We start from the raw sequence: 22,553 nt of genomic DNA on the forward strand, positions 1-22,553 counted from the left end.
TCCTATTGAATTGATGGGATTTCGTCAGGCAAAATGACACAAGCACATAACAAAAGTACGAAAATTGAAACAAAAAATTTAAATACAAAAATAAAAGATAATTCCATTTATTAATAAGTGCTACAATAATCTAAATAATTCTAAAATAACACAGCTATAAAATTACTGAATTAAAAATATGCATTTTCATTAGCTATTTGTCATGCATTCTGAGATGATGTGGACATTTTGGTCCAAAGAAACTAGTAATTAGTCATTCCTAATAGCCATTCTCATTTAGCTTCAATAAAAAAAGCATGTTAATAAGTGACTCGCCGATTGCTGAGTTCCCATCTGTCTGTAGCCACTTAGCTCATGTTAACCACGTCTATGTGTTCCATGTTAAGAACATATGACCAGATGGAGAGCCAGTATAGCATGAAGATCGCCCACTGTCAGATTAAAATAGCCACCACATTCCCCCAATGTTTTCACACAACACCTTACAGTGGGTGTCGCATGTCATATACAGGGCTTATGTCATTTTCATTTCCGATGAGCCCTCCTTTCCAAGGAAAAGAAGAAAATCAATTTACCATGCGCTGTTCTGAACGTCAGAGATTGTAGTCGTCATTTTAACACATAACCATATGGTTAAATCGTGAACAGTGGAGGAGAGACAGAAAAAAGAAAATAATTGACCTTTAAAGAAATAGTTCATCCAAAAATTAAAATTATCCCATAAATGTACTCGGCCTCAAGCCATCCTAGGTGTATATGACTTTCTTCTTTCAGCCGAACACATAATCATAATATCCTGGCTCTTCCTGCTTTGTAGTGGCATTGAATAGTGCCTGAGTTTTTGTAGCTCCAATAAGTGCATCCATCCATCATAAATGTAATCTATACAACTCCAGTGGGTAAATAAATGCCTTCTGAGGACAAGCGATGGGTTTTTGTTAGAAAAAAATATCCATATTTAAAACTTTATAAACTACAATCACTGGCTTCCAGCAACGGCTGTATTCGCGTTCACGAGAGAGTCGAATTATGGTGGAAGGGTGACCTCTGACCTGACGTACAGTAGGACGTATATAGCTCCTCTTTTTTTATATCGAAATCTTCCAACATTTTTCTTTTAAACTTCTCATTTTAGACTTCTAATTCGTGACAGGATTTTGTTTTGCTCTATCCTCTGCGATTCCACATTCGTTAGTTCTCACCTTAGCTTACGTGCTACGTCATATGATGGGTCAGAGGTCACCCTTCCACCTGAACTCGATTGTCTCATGAACACGCGTACGGCAGTTTAAATATGGATATTTTTCTTACAAAAACCCATCGCTTCACTTCAGAAGGCATTTATTAACCCACTAGAGTTGTATGGATTCTTTTATGATGGATGGCAGGGCTTTTTGGAGCTACAAAAACTATTCAATGCCATAACAAAGCTGGGAAGAGCCAGGATATTATTTAATATAAATCTGATTGTGTTTAACTGAAATAAGAAAGTCATATACACCTTGGGATAATTTTCCTTTTTGGGTGAACTATTCAATTAATGATAGAGAGAAAATGTCAGGTGAAGGGATGGTCCAGTAGCTTTTGTGACTGAATTTAAAATTGTTTGTATTTAAAGGAATAGTCATGATCAAAATGAGCTGTTACATGAATCCAGAAGACTTGAAAAGTGAACAAGTTGTGCAGTCCTTATACAAGATATTTATCTTCATGAATGTATCATAATGAATCTTCAGTTCTTGAAGCTTTAGCTTATTCATTTAACACCATGGAATAAAACGACTTGTACAATTCCTCGAAATATATAAATACATTTTCAAAATAAACTCAGACAATACAGTAACAATACAGATTTTGACAATTTGAAACAGTATTTTCTTTTTTTTTGGTGAACTATCCCTTTAAAGTCGGTATGAAACGGAAGTACATTCGAGTGAAATGGCTTCTCGAACAAGAAAACACGTAGGGCGGGGCTTGATTTTGTCCATTGGGATTTGATTGGCTTGTTGTGGTTTGCTCTTGCTGTGATCTCATGTGAGTGACAGGTTGTCCCGCCCTCGCATCAGTAAACACGTCATCAGAGAAGAGGCAGAGGGAGGGGAAGTTAATTTGGTTAATTAAAGGCCACATGCTTTAAATATATATATATATATATATGATGTGCACAGATACAGTAAATAATTTACAACAAATACTGTAATATTGCATAAAAAAATTATGAATTTTTAGTTTTAATTTCATGGTGAATTTAATGTGCCTTACTGCAGTGCATGTTAAAGTATTGGGGGGCGAGGACCTCATCAATCGTCTAATCTAATTATATTTCTCATTTCTCTATCGTGATTGATGCGTAGTACTCAATCTCGTCAAAACAGCTATTTAGAAATGGAAATCAGCACAATTGATCAGATGCAGAGTGATGGTCACAAGAAAGTCATTAGCAAGCACCCTGTAGAGTGATATATGAAAAATATGAACTGCTTTTCCCCAGTGCAAAACTCTTCCTGACATTACTTCCAACTGGCTTTGGATGATGTTAATTGCATTTGGTGCCGAAATGCTTTGGGTGAGCCTTGTGAAAGCATCAAATGTCTGCAGATGGCTGTGTGGGCTGATCGGTGGAGAGTGTTGTACGGATGATTATATTTTTATTTGACTCTTTATCATTGTCTGAAAAGAAACGTTCCGTGCCAGAAAAACGGTTAAATCGGCACCTTGTAGTTAGTCTCTTTGAAAGCTCTGCTGTCAGTTAACCCGTTCTTCTGTGTTGAGATGCTTGAGTTGTTTGACATCTCCTTACGATCAGAGCGAAAATAGATGTATGCTTGATATTTACAAGGGGAAGAAATAGCAGTGCGGTTTTCCCATGCCATTAGTCAATTTTATTATTTCATTAGTTTAAAGGGCATTTTCGAGTACCCTCGGATGATATTAGAGCTTCTTCGTGCAGGCAGAGAGTGGCACTTTGTCTCCCATATCAACACCATCCAAATCATACTCCTGTCTCCAGGCAACCAGGACCAAATTTAGGAGGATGTTATCTAACTATTCAGAGCCATTGTAAGGTGTCTGACAGGACCATCTCCGGCCTGTGAACTTTATGTTCCTCCTAGATCTTCCCCACCAGATTAATGTAATATAATAAGAGCTCGTCTCATTGCTGGCTATTACAATTGGCTTTTACCTAGCATTGATTGTCTCAGTAATACTCCCACAACAGCTTGTTGATCGTGGAAGCAGGAAAAGGAATGAGTGGTCTGGGTTTTTGAAACGCGATGCCCCTCGCAGTATAACACTTATGGAGCCGATGGGTTCAAAATAACCTTGTTTTCCTCACTGCACCAAAATGGTCTGCAGTGAACGAGTAAGACAACATAGAATTGAATCTCACTAAAGAGGTTAACACTTTGAGGTTGTATATAGCTCTGTGTCTCAAAGCGCTCACACATGTACAGTACTCCTTTTCTCTCGCACACACACACACACAAAGGCTGTTTGGAATGGCATATTAGAATACTAATCTCAGTATTTCTGCAGTATATAGTATGTATAGCCTACTGTGCATATTAATGCATATTAAAACCTGGAGGAGCAGTACACAACAGAACAAAGTGCATTGAATATTGTAATCCCACAATGCAATGCGCTCAAATTTCCTGTAATGAATGAACCGGAAGAAATATCCACCACAATCTGTTTTTTTTCATCTATTTCTCATTATTCATTTTCATTTTCATTAATAATTATTAAGAGTTCAAATGTTTTAACACAAAATTAGATTAAAAATGCAATAAAAATTTGTTCTCAGATTAATTTAATATTTGGTAACACCTTACAATAACGCATTAACTACCAATGAGCAATATATTTGCTACAGTATTTATTCATCTTTGCTAACATTAGTTATTAAAAATACAAATTTTCATTGTTAGGCCATGTTTGCTCAGATCCATTAACTAATATTAACAGATTAACAGCAACAATGTATTAAATGATGAAATCAGCATTAACTGAGATTAATACATGCTTTTCAATGTATTTTTCCATTGTTAATTCATGATAACAAATAGTTAACTAATTTTAACAAATGTAACCTTATTGTAAAGTGTTACCTAATTTTTTGAAGAAACAGTGCAAAACTGTTTACATTAAATGTTTGTTGCATAAAAGTATTTTTCGTAAATAGTATGCAACATTCAATGTATGCTGTGCAGTACGCACTCAGCACTTTTGAACACAGCCAAACACTATTGGCATTGTGAGTGTACTGGATGGAGTCTAGCTCCCTCTGCTGATGAGTCTTATATCTGTGTGTGTAATAGTCTTTTCATTTCTACTAGACTGCAGCACAACTGAAGTCAGCTATACATCATTACACTAAACTAGAGAGCCAAATGTAGAATAGATGGGACAAAACGGACTAAAAGAAGAAAATTTCACACATGAAAGTCAACATTTTGATTTGCTTTAAAAGTAAAAAAAAAACAAAAAAAAACAAATGTAATGCATTATTTTGAGTTATTTCTTTTATGTATATTTTTCATAGATTTTTGATGTATTATTATATTTCAAGCTCTTTTTTTTGTGTGTAATAGCAGATACTGTTCTTTACTCCTCCAGATCAAACCCCAGTGTCGCTCTGTTTCTGTTCTTGAACCACCTGACCACTCCCCGATAACTCATCTTTAACAGATACTGCTGCATCCTCTTGAGAATGGCTCAGAAAGCACATCCTAGTGTTTCAGAGCTCTGCTTGTAAAAGAGTAGTGGTGATTGGGATGCGAGTGTGTGCTACTATCAGCACGAACTGCCCTCTTTTACTCATTAAAGCAGCCACGGACAAATGATGAAAACAAAATATGCTCTCATGATGCAAAAAAGTATTGAATTTGAAGAGTTGTTTATAAAAAGAGCTCTTCTGCAGCATTGCGCATGATAGACTGAGCTAGAGAACACTATGATTAACCATGTTGAACTGTTGACCTTGTTGTCAGTGTGGAAAAACTAATGTGCTTGATGTCACAGATATCTATATTAGGCTATATAGATTTTTTTGGTCTTTTTCACAATGTCAGCTGAAAAAAAAGACATAATTTCTCAAGGGGCACGTCTGCTTTATGTGTGTGTTGTTCAAGTTTTGCTCACATTTGAGACCAAATGTTCCCTTAAGAACAGTAAAACCTGGAATCACCTACACTGTGGGGGCAGAAATGGTTCCCACAAGGAAAGCAGCATAGTGAACATAAGAGATAGTTCACCCAAAAATGAAAATTACCCCATGATTCACTCACCTTCAAGCCATGCAGACGAATACGATCAGAGTTATCTTAAAAAATGTCCTGGCTCTTCCCAGCATTAATGGCAGTGAATGGGTGTTTATATTTTGAAGCCCAAAAAAAGGGTATCCATCCATCATAAAAGTAATCCATACGGCTCCAGGGGGTTAATAAAGGGCTTCTGAAGCAAAGCGATGTGTTTGTGTAAGAAAAATATCCATATTTAAAACTTTATAAACTAAAATAACTAACTTCCTTGTCATTGGATAATAATGACAATAACTAGTCATTGGTGAAACGATAGCAGCTGGTTCAAAATGCCGCTACTAGACTATTGACCGGTATGAGAAAGAGGGACAGAATCACCCCGATTCTAACATACCTTCAATGGCTGCCTATCAGATTTCGGATCGACTTCATTTTAAATGGTCTCGCGCCCTCCATCTGTCATATCTTATTATTCCGCACCAGCCAGTAAAGAATCTGAGATCGGCAGATAAATTATCGCTCCAGGTACCGCGGTCCCGACTCGAGCGAAAAGGTGATTGCTCTTTTTCGATAGCCGGTCCTAGGTTATGGAATAACTTGCCGCTTGCCACCCGCTCTGTCCCCACTTTGCCCTCTTTTAAAACGGCTTTGAAGAAGCACTTTTATAGCTTGACTCTGACCCAGGAGAGAACTAAATATAAATTTTATGTTGTTGTGTTTTGTATTCTCTGTGTTTGGTTTTATCGATGTCTTTGCACAGCACTTTGGGCTGCACTTGAGGCAGTAGAAATGTGCTTTATATAAAACTAAACTAAACTTCCGGCAGATGGCTGTACGCATCGATTTACGGCGAAAGAGTAACCCCTGACCTGACGCATGACATACTTACGAACGCGGAAGCGCAGAGCATAGAGCAAATCAAAACACCAGTCACGAATTAGAAGTCTAAAATGAGAATTTTTAAAGAGAAATGTCAGAGGAGCTTGAGTTTGTTGCCCAGCCCAATTTGTTTGAACCGCGAGAGGCGTCAAAGCTTACGCTCCTAAATCCGAAGTCATACATCACTTCAGACGTTACTCTTTTGGCATGTCGAATTGCGTAGGCTATCTGCCAGACGCTAGTTATTTTAGTTTATAAAGTTTTAGATATGGATATTTTTCGTACACAAATGCATCGATTCACTTCAGAAGGCCCCTGGAGCCGTATGGATTACTTTTATGATGGATGGATGCACTTTTTTGGGCTTCAAAATATCAAAACCCATTCACTGCCATTATAAAGCTGGGAAGAGCCAGGACATTTTTTTAATATAACTGTATAATTTAAGTTTGTATTTGTCTGAAAGAAAAGAAAGGGCTTGAGGGTGAGTAAATCATGGGGTCATTTTCATTTTTGGGTGAACTATCCCTTTAAAACATTTTTAAAAATGTGAGGTTAAGGTTTAGTGTTAGGAGATATAAAATATGATTAGCTCAGTATACAAACATCAAAAGTCAATGGATGGAAAGTCCCCACCAAAACTGTAAAATATTGAACATAGCATTTCTTCAGTGGCATTGGTAAATTCAATTATGGAAAGTGTGAAATAGACTGCTTTTTTAACCACTTTTTCTCCAGATGAGTGATTAGTCACACGAAAAATGTTCCTGGAATTGAGCATCTATGTGCAAAGATGACAGCATCCATTCGCACACTTCCGAGGGGCCCTGCGCCAGCCAAGAAGCTGACATTAATGATGAATGGGAACGTGAAGACTTTTCTAAGTACTACATTTAATGACTGCACCTGGATAGTTCACCCGAAAATGAAAATTCTCTAATTTACTCATCCTGGTGTAGCTCAAATTTGTATTTAGCAGAATTTTTTTGTCTAAAAAGTGAATAGTGACAAAACTCCAAAAAGCACTAAAAGTAGTTCTCTAATCGGTAGGCTGAGTAAATGATTAGAGAATGATCATTTTTGAGTGAACTATCCCTTTAATTTTTACCAGTAGTTGAAGTTTTGAGATTGTGCGCATTGTTTTATTTGCTGAAAGGGCGAAATTTGACATGCAGGACGAAAAAAGAAAAATGAAAACCACTGTCTATACTGCAGATTCATTACTTGTGCTTAGAATGTGAGCTGTACGAAAGACCAAAATAGAGCTGAATAATATGTGCAAAGCAATTTTTTGAAGTTGTGCTATATGCGCAATAATGCACCAGAGGACAGGACCTTTGTCTCGCCAGCACTTTTGTGTTTGGAACTCATCACAATGCCATCTGCTCCTTTTCACATAGACCTAAATGTCACCAAAACAATAATAAAACCGGAAATGACCTATTGTGACTTCAACAGTCCTCACATGAGAAACAGCATAACAAACATACTAAATGCCTTAATGTCCATTACTTCTGTTCTGAGTATATCAAAGTTCAACCAACTCATTGATCTTTCCAGAAGAATATTGCAAATGCATTCTGGTGTGAAACGTGGAGATATTCGAACCACTTACACAAATTGCATGGCTCACTGGTTCATTGTAATGGCTTATTATAGTATTAAAAAGCAAATTATGATGGATAAAATTTCAGATGTGAATGACAGTATGTGTTGACAGGTTGGAGAATTGCCTAAATATAATGGTGGTTAATTTCAAGTAAAATTGTATTCTTAGTAAATTGGGTGTGAATGAACAAGTCTACAGTACAGCAAGCGGATTTTTTTCAACTTTGATAATGTTAAATTCTATTTTTGGGAACAGATTCCCAAACTATTAAATTCATCCCTAATGAATATAGGGTCTAAATAATACTAATAATCTGTAAAGATTATATTTTATCTTAAACAATAAGTCATATTACCCTTAACATCAATCATCACTGTTATGGAGATGCATGATTGCATTACTCCGCTGCGATTAGATGACTCAAATGAATCACTTTAATTACCTTGTGCTCATACGGTTGATAAATTATGTTATAATTTGTTTACATGGGTGATGTGTAAAACGAAGAAATCAATGATAAGTGTTACAAATATTTTCCATTGATGACACCACAAGTTATCAGCACGTAAGTATAATATAGACTGTAAAAAATTACAACAGCTGTACCACAAGAGGGCAGCTTTTTCAGACACAACCCCATAACAACATCAACGGCTAAATGTTCTAATTCAAGATTCATTCGATCTGTTAAATGACAATAATAAATCCACTTGCTAAGCACAATGATGTAGAGCAGCAAAACAGTGGCAAATGCTGAATCAGGTTTTAAAGCCTCTCCAGGTTTATTGGAAGTGGAGGGTGCATCTATCCAAAGCTCCAGATCTCAGCAGATTTGCAAGTGCTGGGTCATTTAGCCCTGAGCGCACGGGGCAGAGGGAGATCAATCAGGGCCCTATCCAACCTACTGTCACCCTTGATTTGCAGTACTAGTGTCCAGCTGTTGGGTTTGGGAAAAAATAATGGCTGATTGACTCGGTGGCATCTTGGCATTGGGGAACAATTCAATTTCCCAGTGATGGATGGTCAAAGAGTGCCGGTCCTGAGACACTGCAGCATGCTGCTACAGACCCAACGCAGAACTGAAAAACAGTAGCGAGACAGGGCGAGTTTCCAGTCATTCGAGCTGACTGCCAGAAAGCCACAGCAATGATGAAAAAAATGAAAATGAAAATGAAAAAAGCCATGTGGTCTCAGTCCCCAAAAGCCTGGGGAAAGACTTATAGGAACTGATCTGATTTCCTTTTCTTCTGAACAAGCTTTTCAAAAAACTGTGACAAAATTGACTGTGTAGTGATGAAGAAATAAGCCATTTCACATAGACTAAAGAATCTCTATACAAAGCTAATTTCACATGACTATTCTGAATGAAGCATAATGATGAAAAAAGTAGTGACCTATGCTCAGCATTTTCATAAAAGAACAAAGCAACACACAGTTACTAATGTATTTGTCTCTGCTGATGTCAAAATGTGTTTTTCCATTTGATCAATAGCGATAGCAACTGTTTTATCTATTTAAAACTAGATCTTACCTCATTGTCATGATTTATCGCTTAGATTTTACAGATAACTAGAAATTCAACAGCTGGTATATGCCGCATACAGATGTCAGAGCACAGAGACAACTAGCTTTGTTTCCTTCTCTGTTCAAGGGTATAATAGAAAAAAAAAAGAGAAGAAATAGCCTATCCTGAATGGAATTCAAACCAGTTCTTTCCGTTCATGGTGCAAATCTTGAACCATTAACCCATACATAGATGCCACATTAGCGTCTATGTATGGGTGCATCTATGCATCTGTTTCTATGGGCTGCTATGCAAAAACTGTCTGCCATATTGGAATGGCCAAAGCCGGTCCATCATCACTCAAGAGCAAGTTGGCTGTGCAACTGCAACCTTAGTTATATGCATGTACTGTATGAATATCTAAATCTGCAATAGACTTCAGCATGTAAGTTTGATAAACTAACACAATACGTCAAGACGAAGGCATTAGCTAACACAACATTAAAATGTTCCTATAGTTTAAAAGCCTGTAATATTGAGTTGATATAAAGCACAAACCAATACACTCTCGCTGCACAATGTTGACTGTTCCAAGATGGCGGACGCGTCAACGTGTCTTGAGTGGTCGAAAGTGAAATTTACCTATACATATATCTATGACATTAACCCACCTATTTCTGTAATCAAACTATGCCAACTTCATATCTGTTTACACAACTGCAACAATGGCAACTGTATATACTAACTTGAAACAGCTATAATAATCCTCAGATTACTGTCTGTTATGCAATGGACAACAAATATGTTTTCATTTCAGTCCTCAAGTTAACATACAGAGTTACTGCAAAGTTGTTTTTCTGTATTCTTAAGACAGATGGTTTTATTCAATCAGAAGATAACAAGGAAGAGACATATCAAAGAGTTTATTAAACTGCACTAGGCGGCACGTTTGCTTTCGTCTCATTACAGGGCCCTGAGTCACAGAGAAGCTGATTAACTTGTTTGTGGAGATAATATAAACATCACAAATCATTAATAGTTTCTTGACTAAAGGAATCTCCACCAAACAAGGGCGTAGATTTGGCGTGACCACAATGTCATGAAACGTTCATGTGCTATTTTTAATTGCACTGAAATATCCACATTTTTGGTGTGGTCTGTTTAATAGTCCTGTGGGGAGGCAACCATCATAAAACCTACTCTACTACATACTAAATAATGTCCAATAGTAAACATTATATAAATCCCCCATTTTTACTTCTTGAAGTACATTTTTTTCAACCCACAACAACCGTTGCCAATTTGTTAATAATTAATATAATTACTTAATTTCTTAATTTGAACAATTACGTTTGTTATCTATAAAATAACAAAAGCACAAGAGTAACTACATAAGTACATACAGTCACACAAACAGAACACACTTTAAATCATTAAGTGTGGTTCGTGAGGTTCACTTTGTGCCAAAAAGTAACTATTTGTACATTTACCCAGATAAATTATTATATGGTGATGTGTATGTTCTTTGTTTATATCGTAATGCTTCGCCTTGTTCTGTCATTTGTGGAAGGTTTTTTCTAAAAACTATTCGGTTCCGTCTGTGCCAAAAAAAAAGTCTTGACTGCTTTGCACATACATTTGTCGGTCTACTGTTATTGCTGTTGTTTTATTTGTGTTGTCCTCCCTGTCGTCTGTTTGTGTTGTCTTCCCTATCGTGCGTTCAGCTCAATTTTATATTTTGTACGTTTAGATATCCAGGTAAAAATATGATGTTGTTTTCAACCATGTTTTGTCAAAAACTTTTAGATAGCCTACTTTTTATCTTTATGACTCTATAGTCCTGAAGTTTCCTTCTTTGTGCTTTGACATAATATTCTGGAAGGAATATGGAGGAAGATGGTGAGAAACTCACTATTGAAAAAAAAAAACAGACGACAAGGAGGATGACACAAATTAAACAAAGGCAATAACTGTAGACATAAACACACAGTCAACATATTTTTTTGCCAACAGAATGCCATATATATGTAAGGTTCCACAGCTCTCTATTGTCAATAGTAGTTTTACGTACTCTCGGTTTCAAGTTGTTGGGAATGTTTTAAGATCTTGAAAGTGAAGAGTGACTGAGGTCATTCTGACAGAATTTTTTCTTTTTTTGCCAACTATGCTTTTTTCAAGTATGCATTTTTTAACTACTACTACAGATCAGATGCAACCGCCGTGTTTCGGTGTATTCTAAGCAAAAACTGTATTTATGCTAACGTCTTCCATTGGAATCGCTTTTTCTCAATGGTAACGCGTGGCACTTCCAGTTAAGATGTTTCATTTGTAAGTGGGCGGGGCTACGTTTGCGTCAGCGTTGACGTTCTTTTGTACCTCCAGTGATTGGCTTGTTTTTTCAACACGGTCTGCGTAAAACGCCGCATCTACAATCATATGGATGGACTTTAAGTAGCAATACTGATCTGTAGGTTTATCCTAATGATTTATGTTACTAAAATGTGTAACAGCGCGTACGTATAATCACTCGGCCCTGCCTTAAAGCATCTTCATCTACTGAGGGAAAAAAAAGATGCCGCTGTAAAACTTTTCAGTATTAACGAGAGAAAGGGAGAGAATTGACGCGATGGCTGAGGACGATAAAACAAAGTGAAGAGCATTTCATACTGTCCTACATCATCAAGGAGGATCAGCATGATTACATAGAAACCATCTTTTATTTGTTCAAGGAAAAGAGACAAAAGTTTTGGGCGAAGTATGGCGCGAGAGACTGGAGAGTCTGGAGACACGAAAAGTACCAAAGTGAAAAAGCATAAAAGGAGGAAAAGCAAAAAGGAGAGTAAAACGAGGATTGTACACGCCAACATTTTGTATGACCATACCAAAGGAGGGGATAACCCCAACAGACACTATGCAAACAATAAGATCAAAACCACAAAATACACTCTGCTTTCTTTCCTACCGAAGAACCTCTTCGAGCAATTCCACCGGTTTGCCAACGTGTATTTTGTTTTCATAGCCTTGCTGAATTTTGTGCCTGTGGTCAATGCTTTTCAACCAGAGTTGGCTCTTGCCCCTGTGGTTTTTATTTTGTCCGTTACCGCTATCAAGGATTTATGGGAGGATTACAGGCGACACCGCTCAGATAAAGAAATAAATCATATGGACTGTCTCGTTTACTGCAGGTAAGCACGTGCTTGAAAACTGACCCAATACAAACTGCCATAAAGCTGTGTGTATTTGTTTAGTTTTACTAGTCGACAATACACAACTGTTATGATTTTTGCCTTGCTTCTGGACCTGTGGGCCTGCCTACCTGTTGACCGAGGAGTCTCAGGATGTGGATCATATCTGCATTTTGGACGCGCACCTGTTGTTTGTTTGTTTGTTTGTTTGTTTGTTACAATTGAAAGTTTTAACCCTGGGTCAATGTAATCCTGGGTTACCTTGTTCCATGTTTCACACTGTCCATACTTTATCCTGGGTTGTTATTGAGGTGCTGCTGAGATATCACACAGTACATTCGGAAACGCTGTGTTAGCGTTATTTGAGGTTAGTAACACTGATTGAACAAATACAGCACGCAACCACCTGTCTATTACATGCTATCCAGTTGTTGCCATATAAATGTCCTCTGGTTGTCGTAATCTTTTGAAATATAACGTTACCTTTAAAACTCAAACACGTTTGACATTTTAACGTTTTCCACATACCTTAAACGCAACGCATGCAACCGTTCTCTACAAAAGGGAATGAATAAAGTCACCATGAAATCGCAATTGACCATTATTATTTTTATTTATTATAAATAATTTATCCGTGCACATCATTTCAGAAAAGAAAAAAGATGTGCCCTATATTCTTTAAAGTCCCACAATAAAAAAAAAATTCTGGTTCCAGAAGATGTTTCACTCGGATATCCGAAAATACTATCACAACTTTGATTCAATGCTTGCCTCATTGATGTCAGCCTAAAACAGTTTTAAAATCGGTTGTCTGTTACCAAAAAACAAAACAAAAACAGTTAGGCTACTTTTTATCATTTCATTTTACCTGCTGACTGTCACACATACATTTGGCCCCACAACCCTTGGAACAGGGTTTCATAACCCAAGGTTAAAAAGTGATCCTCATCCTCAAGTACAAGTAAAACTGAAACGTTTTACATAGGGTTAAACATGACTATAACCCAGGGTTAAATGGATAGGTCACCCAAAAATGAAAATTCTGTCATTAATTACTCTCCCTTATGTCATTTCAAACCTGTAAGATTTTCTTTCATCTTCGGAACACAAATGAAGGTCTTTTTAACGAAATTGGAGACCTTCCTGTCCCTCTGTTGACAGCTACCCAACTACTTCGTTGACACTTCAGAAAGTTTTGAAGCATCTAGTTGGGTAGCTGTCAATGGAGAGTACAGAAAGCTCTCAGATTTCATCCAAAAATCTTTATTTGTGTTCCGAAGATGAATGAAAGTCTTACAGGTTTGAAACGACTTGAGGGTGAGTAAATAGTGACACAATTTTCATTTTTGGGCAAACTTTAAATGCAGTATGAAAAGTCTCAAATGATGACGGGCAACTCACTAGCTTTTTGAGACTCATGTTGGGAAGCTTGGGTGGTGGTGTTAGTTTGCTGCCTTTATTTAATATTTCTGGTACATTTCTGGTACCACATGACACCCATAAGGACATACTGTTGTACTGATGTAGGCAAAGAAGGAACTTTGATTTGATCTCACTGTGGGTAAATGAGTGCTGTCACAGTGGTGGATAATATTGTGCATTTCAGGCCTCAGCGTTGCTCTTGTATATTGACACTGAATTTCAATGAGTTTAATAACTATTAATTTCTGTTTGTCTCTAAAATATTCGTAAAGTGCATCTAGTATAGGGTGATTAGTATTATGCAGTTGTAGCTGATCACCTTAGATAATGCCTTTATTCTCTGGATGTTGTTGAGTGCAGGGTTATTGCAATTAACTAGAACTTAAACCCCATTTTTTGTAACAAAAATGTATGCTAAAAAATACTTATTCATCTAGTTGCCAAGGCAGATTTTTGTACTACAATAGCTAAAACTGAAATAAAAATGGATAAAAACTAGGCTATACATATTAAAAAAAAGCTAATAAAATGACAAGCACACAACTTTTTTCAAATTTAAATGAAAATAAAAAAATAAACTAATTCAAAATATTAATAAGACCTATAATAGTATAGCCTAATGACACTAAAATAACACTGCTCATTCATTTCATTAAGTGAAATGAAAAGCTCTTCAAACGGGAGTGAATGGCATTCAGCTCCTTTCTCATTCTTGACGTTATGTGGCAAACACATTACCCCTAGTTGTGAAAGTGTGTCAGATAATCAAGTTAGGCACTCTTTTGCATGCTGTTTAACGTCAGTTTTGTCCTTGGTTATTAACACAATGTACTTACAGTGTGAACTTGCTGGAACAAAATATAAACCTCCATCCACTTGAAGCTACAGGTCCTTTAGCAGATAAGACTTGTCAAGAAATTTCACTTTGTACAGAAATGAAGGACGTTGGATTGCTGGTGAAAAATCTGCCTGGTTTGGAGATCTTCCTGTCTCTCATCTGCACTTTTGAAGGCTTCCACTTGTTTATTTCTCAGAGTCAGAGAGTCAGACTGTATTTCTTGATGAAAAGTGGCTCTGTCGGCCATGTTAAGGCCATGTATCAACTCTGTGAAAAGCCACAGTGTTTCTCAAACTCCACAATCTGGGCTTGTGCTGTGCCAGTGTTGCTCTCAAGGCTGGGTTTGATTGAATTTTCTCAAGCAAATGACTCTATTTTGAAAACTGTTCCCATTGCTAACAAAACAACACTGAATTGAAACGGATCAAATCTGCGGTATGATGTCATCCCAGATGAACCTGATTTGACCTTTAATGTGATTGCAAAGTTTGTCATGGAATCTCACATTTGAATTGCTAGCCACCGGTTGGACTGTAAAGGACACATTTCCATTTAGTGTTAATGAGTACAATGTTTTGAAGAATGCAAGTGTGATTTGTTCGATGGGACCGTGCATTTTTCTTAGCTCTTCTCTCTAGCAATTCCATTGGGTTTCACAGGATGTTTTTGTATCTGAAAAATGTTTTCCACGTGTGCATGGCACCCCAGCAGTACAGTATAACTACAGACATCTGTTGAAAGTGTCATGTTGCCTGATGTTATTGAAATAACAAAGTGATTTAATAGCTTAATGTTTAAGGAGAGGCTTTATATACTTTCTGTGCATAAAACACAGTTTGTTGTTGAACACTGACTGCAGCACTGTGTAATTAGCCAACTTTTTTCTATTTTGTATTGTGTTATTGCACGATGATGTAAAAGTGGATAGAATTTTAAAGGATAGTGCATGGATATTGTAGATTTTCTTCTCTTTCATCATCCATTGCATCTTGCCTCATCCATGGATTACGTGTTTGCCTGCACACAAACTTCAAAACAGTTGAGAAGTTATAGAAGTCATTTATTCAAAACTTTTAAAATACAGTATTTTAAAATGTACTTTATTCCTGTGATTTTAAAACTGAATTTTCAGCATCATTACTCCAGTCTCCAGTGTCACGTGATCGATCAAATCATTCTATCATTCTCATCACTTGAAAGTAATTTTATTTACTGTTCATTTCTATCTGCCGTCAGACTATCTACGACATCGTTGGCATAATACTTCGGTATGGGTTGTGTCTTGATTTGGACTTGACTGACAGACATCATGCTTCATGCTTTTTAACCTTATGTCCACTTTTTTTTTTTCAGTTATTCTGCTTATTGTACATAATGTACAAGAAGTTTATATCAGTAGTCCCAAATTCATAATTGTGCCCACACAGTCTGTTTACAGTGTGGACCATTGTTACAAAAAGTTAAGAGACCACTGCAAAACTAGCAGTTTCTCTATTTACTATTCATATGTATGTGTTTGAGTAAAATTAACTTTTTGTTTTATTCTATAAACTACTTACAACATTTCTTCCAAATTTAAGTAAAAACTCTGTCATACAACATGCAGTGTTTTCAGACCTTGAATAATGCAAGGAAAACAACACAATAGGCTACTAATATTTTAACTTCAGAAGAGTTCAGCAATCAATATTTGGTGGAATAACCCTTATTTCCAATCACAGCTTTCATGTGTCTTGGCGTGCTCTCTACCAACCAGTCACATTGCTGTTGGGTGAATGTATGCAATTCCTGGTGCAAAAATTCAAGAAGCTCTGCTTTGTTTGATGGCTTGTGACCTTGTGTCCTTCCTCTCAATCCCGTTCCAGAGGTTTTCAATGGGGTTCAGGTCTGAAGTTTGGGCTGGCCTTGACAGGGTCTTGATCTTGTGGTCCTCCATCCACACCTTTATTGGCCTGCCTGGCTGTGTTGCATGGAATATTGTCCTGTGGGGATAAACAATCCTTCGAGTTGGGGAACATTGTCAGAGTGGAAGGAAGCAAGTTTTCTTCCAGGATAACATGTACATGGCTTGCGTCACATATATGGGCAGATACTCAATATTTAGAGTCTCTGATCGGATCGGAGGCACAAAAAACTTGATCAGGACTTCCCTATTATAAAATATTTTGGTGCCATTTCTTGAAAGTGTCTGTTGATTAAGAAGGCAGAGTGTCATTGAATTTGTTCTCTGGTGGCAATTATTTATTTATTTATTTATTTTACGTGTAGGCTCAAGGTTTAGACTCGCCTCTGAGGGCCTTGCCATTTTAAGGTAGACTGAGAAACACAGAAGGCTGTTTAATTAGTTGGACTGAATGAATCCCTCTACCCTCTTAAAAATAAAGGCTCTTTATTTTAAATGACGGTTCCTTGAAGAAGCATTAACATCCATGGAACCTTTCCATTGTACAAAAGATTCTTTATAATGGAAAAGGGTTCTTTAGATTTTTAAACTGAAAAAATGGTTCCGAAAATGGTTCTTCTGTGACATCACTGCAAAAAAAAAAAAAAAACTTTTCTAACCCTTATTTTTGTAAGACTGTAGGATCGCAAAAAGCCTTCTGTACATGGTAGGATATGTAGGCCTATTTATGTATTGAATAATAGTACAATCAATATCTCACATTGTGTGTGTGTGTGGGACCCTGACCGTAGACATATTTATGAGGTGCAGAGGATGCAGGCTCTGTCTGTGGCTTCTTGTTATGAGTTGCTCTTCTGTTTTGTTCAGTTTATGTTCATATTTTTTCACCATCTTAAATATAAATTGAAGGTTCTGCCAAGCCATAACATTTTTTTATTTTTTTTTGCTGATCGACTGTGCGCATGAAGGTACGCGTTTTATTTGCAGGGTCATCCTGTTCAAACAGAGAGGACTATTTTTGGGGAAACCTACACAAATTGAGTTCCTGTTTAGCTTCAGGGTAAACACAACTTGGAGACATATCAAAGATTTGTTAACACTGCAGGGGCTCTGAGATGTCAGCACTCAAGGCAGATGCTCATGTTGGACGACAGGGTTATGCAAGATAAAAACGATTGTATTATAGCAGCAAAGTCCGTTTGTGAGCACTGCGATAGGAGCATCTCGAGTCAGTGTGGTTTTTCTTTTTTATTATTCAGGAAAATTGCTAAAACCTTCATAGCCCGCCTCTCCGACAGTTTCACATGGCCTATTGTTTGTGTTTGAGAGCGGTATCAAGTGTAACTCGTAAAATAATGCAAGTAATTTTTCATGAGAGACAGCGGGATCAGAAAAACAATAGAAATGTCTAGAAAGCGAGCGTGTCCCCTCCTTTCCTGTGTTCCGTGAGCAGCGGCGAGATCAAAAGACTTTTTCTATTGTGTTTCTTGCTGCTCTTTTCAAATGCTTACAACAAAAATATCGCACAGTTCTTATGAAAATCTGTTTACAGTGTGACAAGGTGTCCTGGGGGATTTTGATATCAACACTTCTTTTCTTCGAGAGTTGAGAGAGGACAGGAGGCAGGAATTCAAGGAATTTTGAGCTTTTGCAGGGTGAGATAGTTCACGCTATTTCAAACGGTTCAGGTTCACCTCAGATCATTGTAAATCACTGGTACAGTTCTAAAATGGATATCTATATCATGGTAGCCCTCAACAGAGGCCTTGACTCTAGTCAATTTTATTAATATTTTTTCATGGTAATCCATTAATGTTGTAATAAAGCAGGCTTTATTAAGTGATTACTTGTCCTAATTATTTACTATTTGTCTTAATTTGTGAATGTTTACACACATTATGTTTGTTTTATTCAGCAAGAACGCATTGAATTCGTCAAAAGTGACCAAGACATGTTGCAAATATTTCTATTTCAAATAAATGTTGTTCTTTTAACTTTCTGTAAACAAAAATGTATCACAGTTTTCACAAAAATATTAAGCAATTTCAACCTTGATGATAATAATAAGAAATATTTCCTGGCCACCAAATTCTAATGATTTCTGAAAGATCTTGTGACTCTGAAGACTTGGGTAATGGCTGCTGAAAATTCAACTTTGCCATCACAGAAATTAATACAATTTTAAAATATATTAAAATAAAAAACATTTGTTTGAAATTGTAATAATATTACTGTTTTTACCGTATTTGTTGATCAAATGAATTCAGCCTTGGTGAGCATAACTGTTTAGGATATTGTCAATGTAGATTCATGACTTTCTAAAACATCCAGGTTATGAAATGTTCAAACAAACTCTTTATTTAAAAATCACTGGATTAGATAAAAATGAAACAAGACGTTTTGGTTTTCACACAAATGCCATTTTCAGTATTTGCGAGAGTTAATTGTGTTTTTACAACTGAAGATGGTGTTTGTTTGGGTTCTTTTAATGTAGTACAGTAAATAAAAAGCTTATTTAAACTTGTTTAGGACATTAAATTGCATATAAATGAAAGTTTATTACATTCATTCTAAACTGTGTGTGTGGTAGCTGTTCGTTTAATTTTGCATATTCAAAAGCTCAGGGTTTCAAAGGTTGTATCTTATGTTGATGAATCTTTCATACAATTTTCATAAACAAAGACTTTGATCAGTTTGGTCTTGCTACAGTTTGACATGCTTATGTTTTGAGTAATTATCGTTCACCAAAATTGAGAAATAACATTCTGCTCCCATTACACTTCTGTCCCACTCAGTTTTTCCGTGCACACTAGTTTCTGTCTGTGGTTAGAAGGCTTGCTTTGGGTGGTCGTTTCAGTTCTTTTCTTTCTTTTATACTGTATCTTTGGCAGCTTTAACAGTGATGCGTTATTGGCTTTTATGTGGGACCATTTGGATTTGTAGGAATTGTGTAGAGAAAGAGCCAATCTGCTTTTCAGAGAACAACCTTTGTTTCTGTTGACTAGATACACCCATAAGCCTTTATTCTGCTGAGCTGCTTGTTTTTTCTCGGAAGTCTTGTTGGTGGACCATTTCCACATGTGCGTCGCTGGAGGAAATGACCTTAAAGAAAGTTCAGTTCCAGTGGTCTTTTCTATGTAGGTCTGTGCTTGAATATCCACACGTCCCCGTTCCCAACTGCATTTCTTTGCACATTTCTTCCTAAATTAACTGGTTCATGATTTTATATATTCTTCGTCGTGATAATGTGCTGCTCTTCAAATAATGCAATGTTTGTTATTGCTCATAACAGCGATTGGAACTATTGGATATTTGCAAAAATGACCACAGATAATAGCTGATTTCTTTTTCTTTTCTTTTTTTCTCACTTTAAAGAATCTAGAGTATGACTTCGACCTCCAGAGGTGAAATAAAAACAATCACTGATTCCTCATGGGGGTTTGTTGTTAGTGACACATGACTGCACCCCACTCAACATACCCAACACTTAAATTTAGAACACTCGGTGATTATCTTTGAGTGAGAGAATGCCAAAAAAAATTGCTTTTAAAGGAAACACACCCTGTCTGCACATACATTGTGTCTCCATCTGGGGAAAGCTTCTGCTACATTGTAGCAGAGCTAAATCTCAATCACTGTTTATGGACTAATACTATTAGTATTGACTGATTATTAATACATAATGGTATTAAAGACATATGGATCATAGACCTTTATAGAAAGAGTTTTAGTTTTAGTAAAGGTCTGCTCTGTTAATTTAATACCAGTTTACAGTGTAAGTGACTGTTAATGATTTACTGTTGATAATTGTTACATGGCTATATTTACATTTATAGTGTTTATATTTTAATATGTTGAATATGATTGAAAGCGCACATTTTCCCTCCTTGTGAGCCATTGGGGACATAGACAAGTGTAAATACTAATTTTATGTATGCACTACTGTTCAAAAGTTTGTAGTCAGTATGTTTTCAAATAAATGCTGTTCTTTTTTAACTTTCTATTCATCAAAAAAAAAAAAACACTGAAAAATGATCAAGGTCTCCACAAAAATATTTGTAATAACTTAATTTGTAATAAATATAAATAACTGTTATAATTCAAACTGTTAAAAAATAAGAGTTGTTGTTGTTGCCGCTAATTCTTTGATTGCACGTGCTGAATTAGAGATTTAAAAGCGAGCATAAAAAGCAAACATAACTTGCATTTTATTATTAATTCAAGGGCACCTATTATGCAAAATTTACTTTTACATAGTGAACATAAATGTGTGTTGGCAGTCTGTGTACACAACCACCCTATAATGATACCAATCCACCAACTTCTCTTTTTTTTTTATCCCCATAATCATAAGCAGTTTCTCAGAACAAGCCGTTCTGGGCAATGTGACGTCACTGTGTACAGGCCCCGCCCACGACTGCTGACGGACTCTGCGAAATTAGCATAGACCCGCCCTGAACGCCCCGATACTGGTCACGGCAGTAATGAAAGGAAGAGCACACACTTTCAGTTCATCAGAGTTGTTTTACGGATATAGGCTAGTTTACCATTATTAAGCACCTCTCGAAAAGTATATTTGTTTACTGTTAGTTGTAATGAGTGTTTTTGTGTAATTCGCTGTGTATGTTTATGATAACGCAAGGGAGAGAGAGGGAGTTTACGGATTAGATTTTAATGTGCACTTGTACTGTGTTTTCTTCAGCTCTTACAGTGATTTTCTGGAGTAAAAACGGACGCTTCATCTTTTGTGTGACGTACAATAAACTTATCAGTAAGGTTTTGGCCATCATCCAGACATGGTCTGCTACAACAGGCTTGTGCTAATAATGGATAAAAGCAAGATGACAACATAAGTTATATCTGTACACTCTCAGAAAAAAAGGTACAAAAGCTGTCACTGGGACAGTACCCTTCAAAAGGGTTCTAATAATATGTACTGTTTAGGTACTAATATGTACACGTTTGCTACCAATATGTACCTTTGAGGGACTTATATGCACTCTTTAGGTACAAAGGTGTACCTTTTGAAAAGGTACCGCCACAGTGACGGCTTTTGTACCTTTTTTTCTGAGAGTGTAATTAATAGGGGTTTAACAATATATCGTGTCACAATATATCGCAATACAGAAATGCAACAATATGTATCGTGGATAGTTCACTTTGATGACATGTTTACTGGCATGAGGGCGGGACAACCTGTCAGTCACATGGGATCAGACCAGTAGCAAATCACAGCAATCCTCCGATCCAATCAATTCCCGATGGACAAAAAAGCAGCCGTTTCACAGGTGTCACTACGCATGTAAAGGGCAAGAAACTAGTGCAGATGCAATTACATTGATAAAATGACAAAATGTTTCATGAAGTGATATAAAATAATTAAAAATTCTTTAATACCTGTAGCTTTGACTTAATTTAAGATCTACTCTGAAACTGAATTAGTGAATTGTGTGCTCATGGTCATCCTTTCACTTATCACATTTCCTCTCAGTAAACAAAACTTTCTCTTTCTTACTCTCTCTGGCTGATATTTTTGTTCATTCATGTATCAATCTCCCAGGATGTTCAAAAGCTTATCCCCCAAATTCTTAGTTTTAAGCATTTACAGTGACCAGAATTATTTATAAAATAAGCTAGATTGTGAATTGCTTTTTCAGTGTAACATCCTCATGACCACCCTAATCTGTCTCTGCTTCCTTTCAATGACATTATCTACTTACAACTGGACACTGTCTGGCACTGCTGACCCTCAAAGTCATGTGCCTGTAATCAGTAATAGAGTTAAACATAGGTTCAGAGTTGATTTGAAGGTAAAGTGTGTAATTTACACTCCTGGGCAAAAAAAATATGGCGGGCCAAGCCAAAAGTTGGCAAACGTTATGTGTTTATGTGTTGGCAAATTGCTTATCCATTTTAATCACAAATCACTGGTCAGGAAATTATTAAGAA

General features: G+C 36.6%; 1 protein-coding gene across 1 annotated transcript in view; it reads left to right on the forward strand.

Moving 5' to 3' along the window:
- The first annotated feature begins 11,759 nt into the window (after nucleotides 1-11,759).
- The window catches only part of atp10a (ATPase phospholipid transporting 10A), a 53,700-nt gene continuing 42,906 nt past the window's right edge, over nucleotides 11,760-22,553 (forward strand). The window contains exon 1 of the mRNA XM_084424865.1: nucleotides 11,760-12,441. Coding sequence (XP_084280991.1) covers nucleotides 12,014-12,441 — 428 coding nt within the window. The 5' untranslated portion in view covers nucleotides 11,760-12,013. The remainder of the gene's footprint in view (nucleotides 12,442-22,553) is intronic.

This window comes from Rutilus rutilus (genome assembly GCF_951802725.1).
Source record: "Rutilus rutilus genome assembly, chromosome: 12".
Lineage (NCBI taxonomy): Eukaryota > Metazoa > Chordata > Actinopteri > Cypriniformes > Leuciscidae > Rutilus > Rutilus rutilus.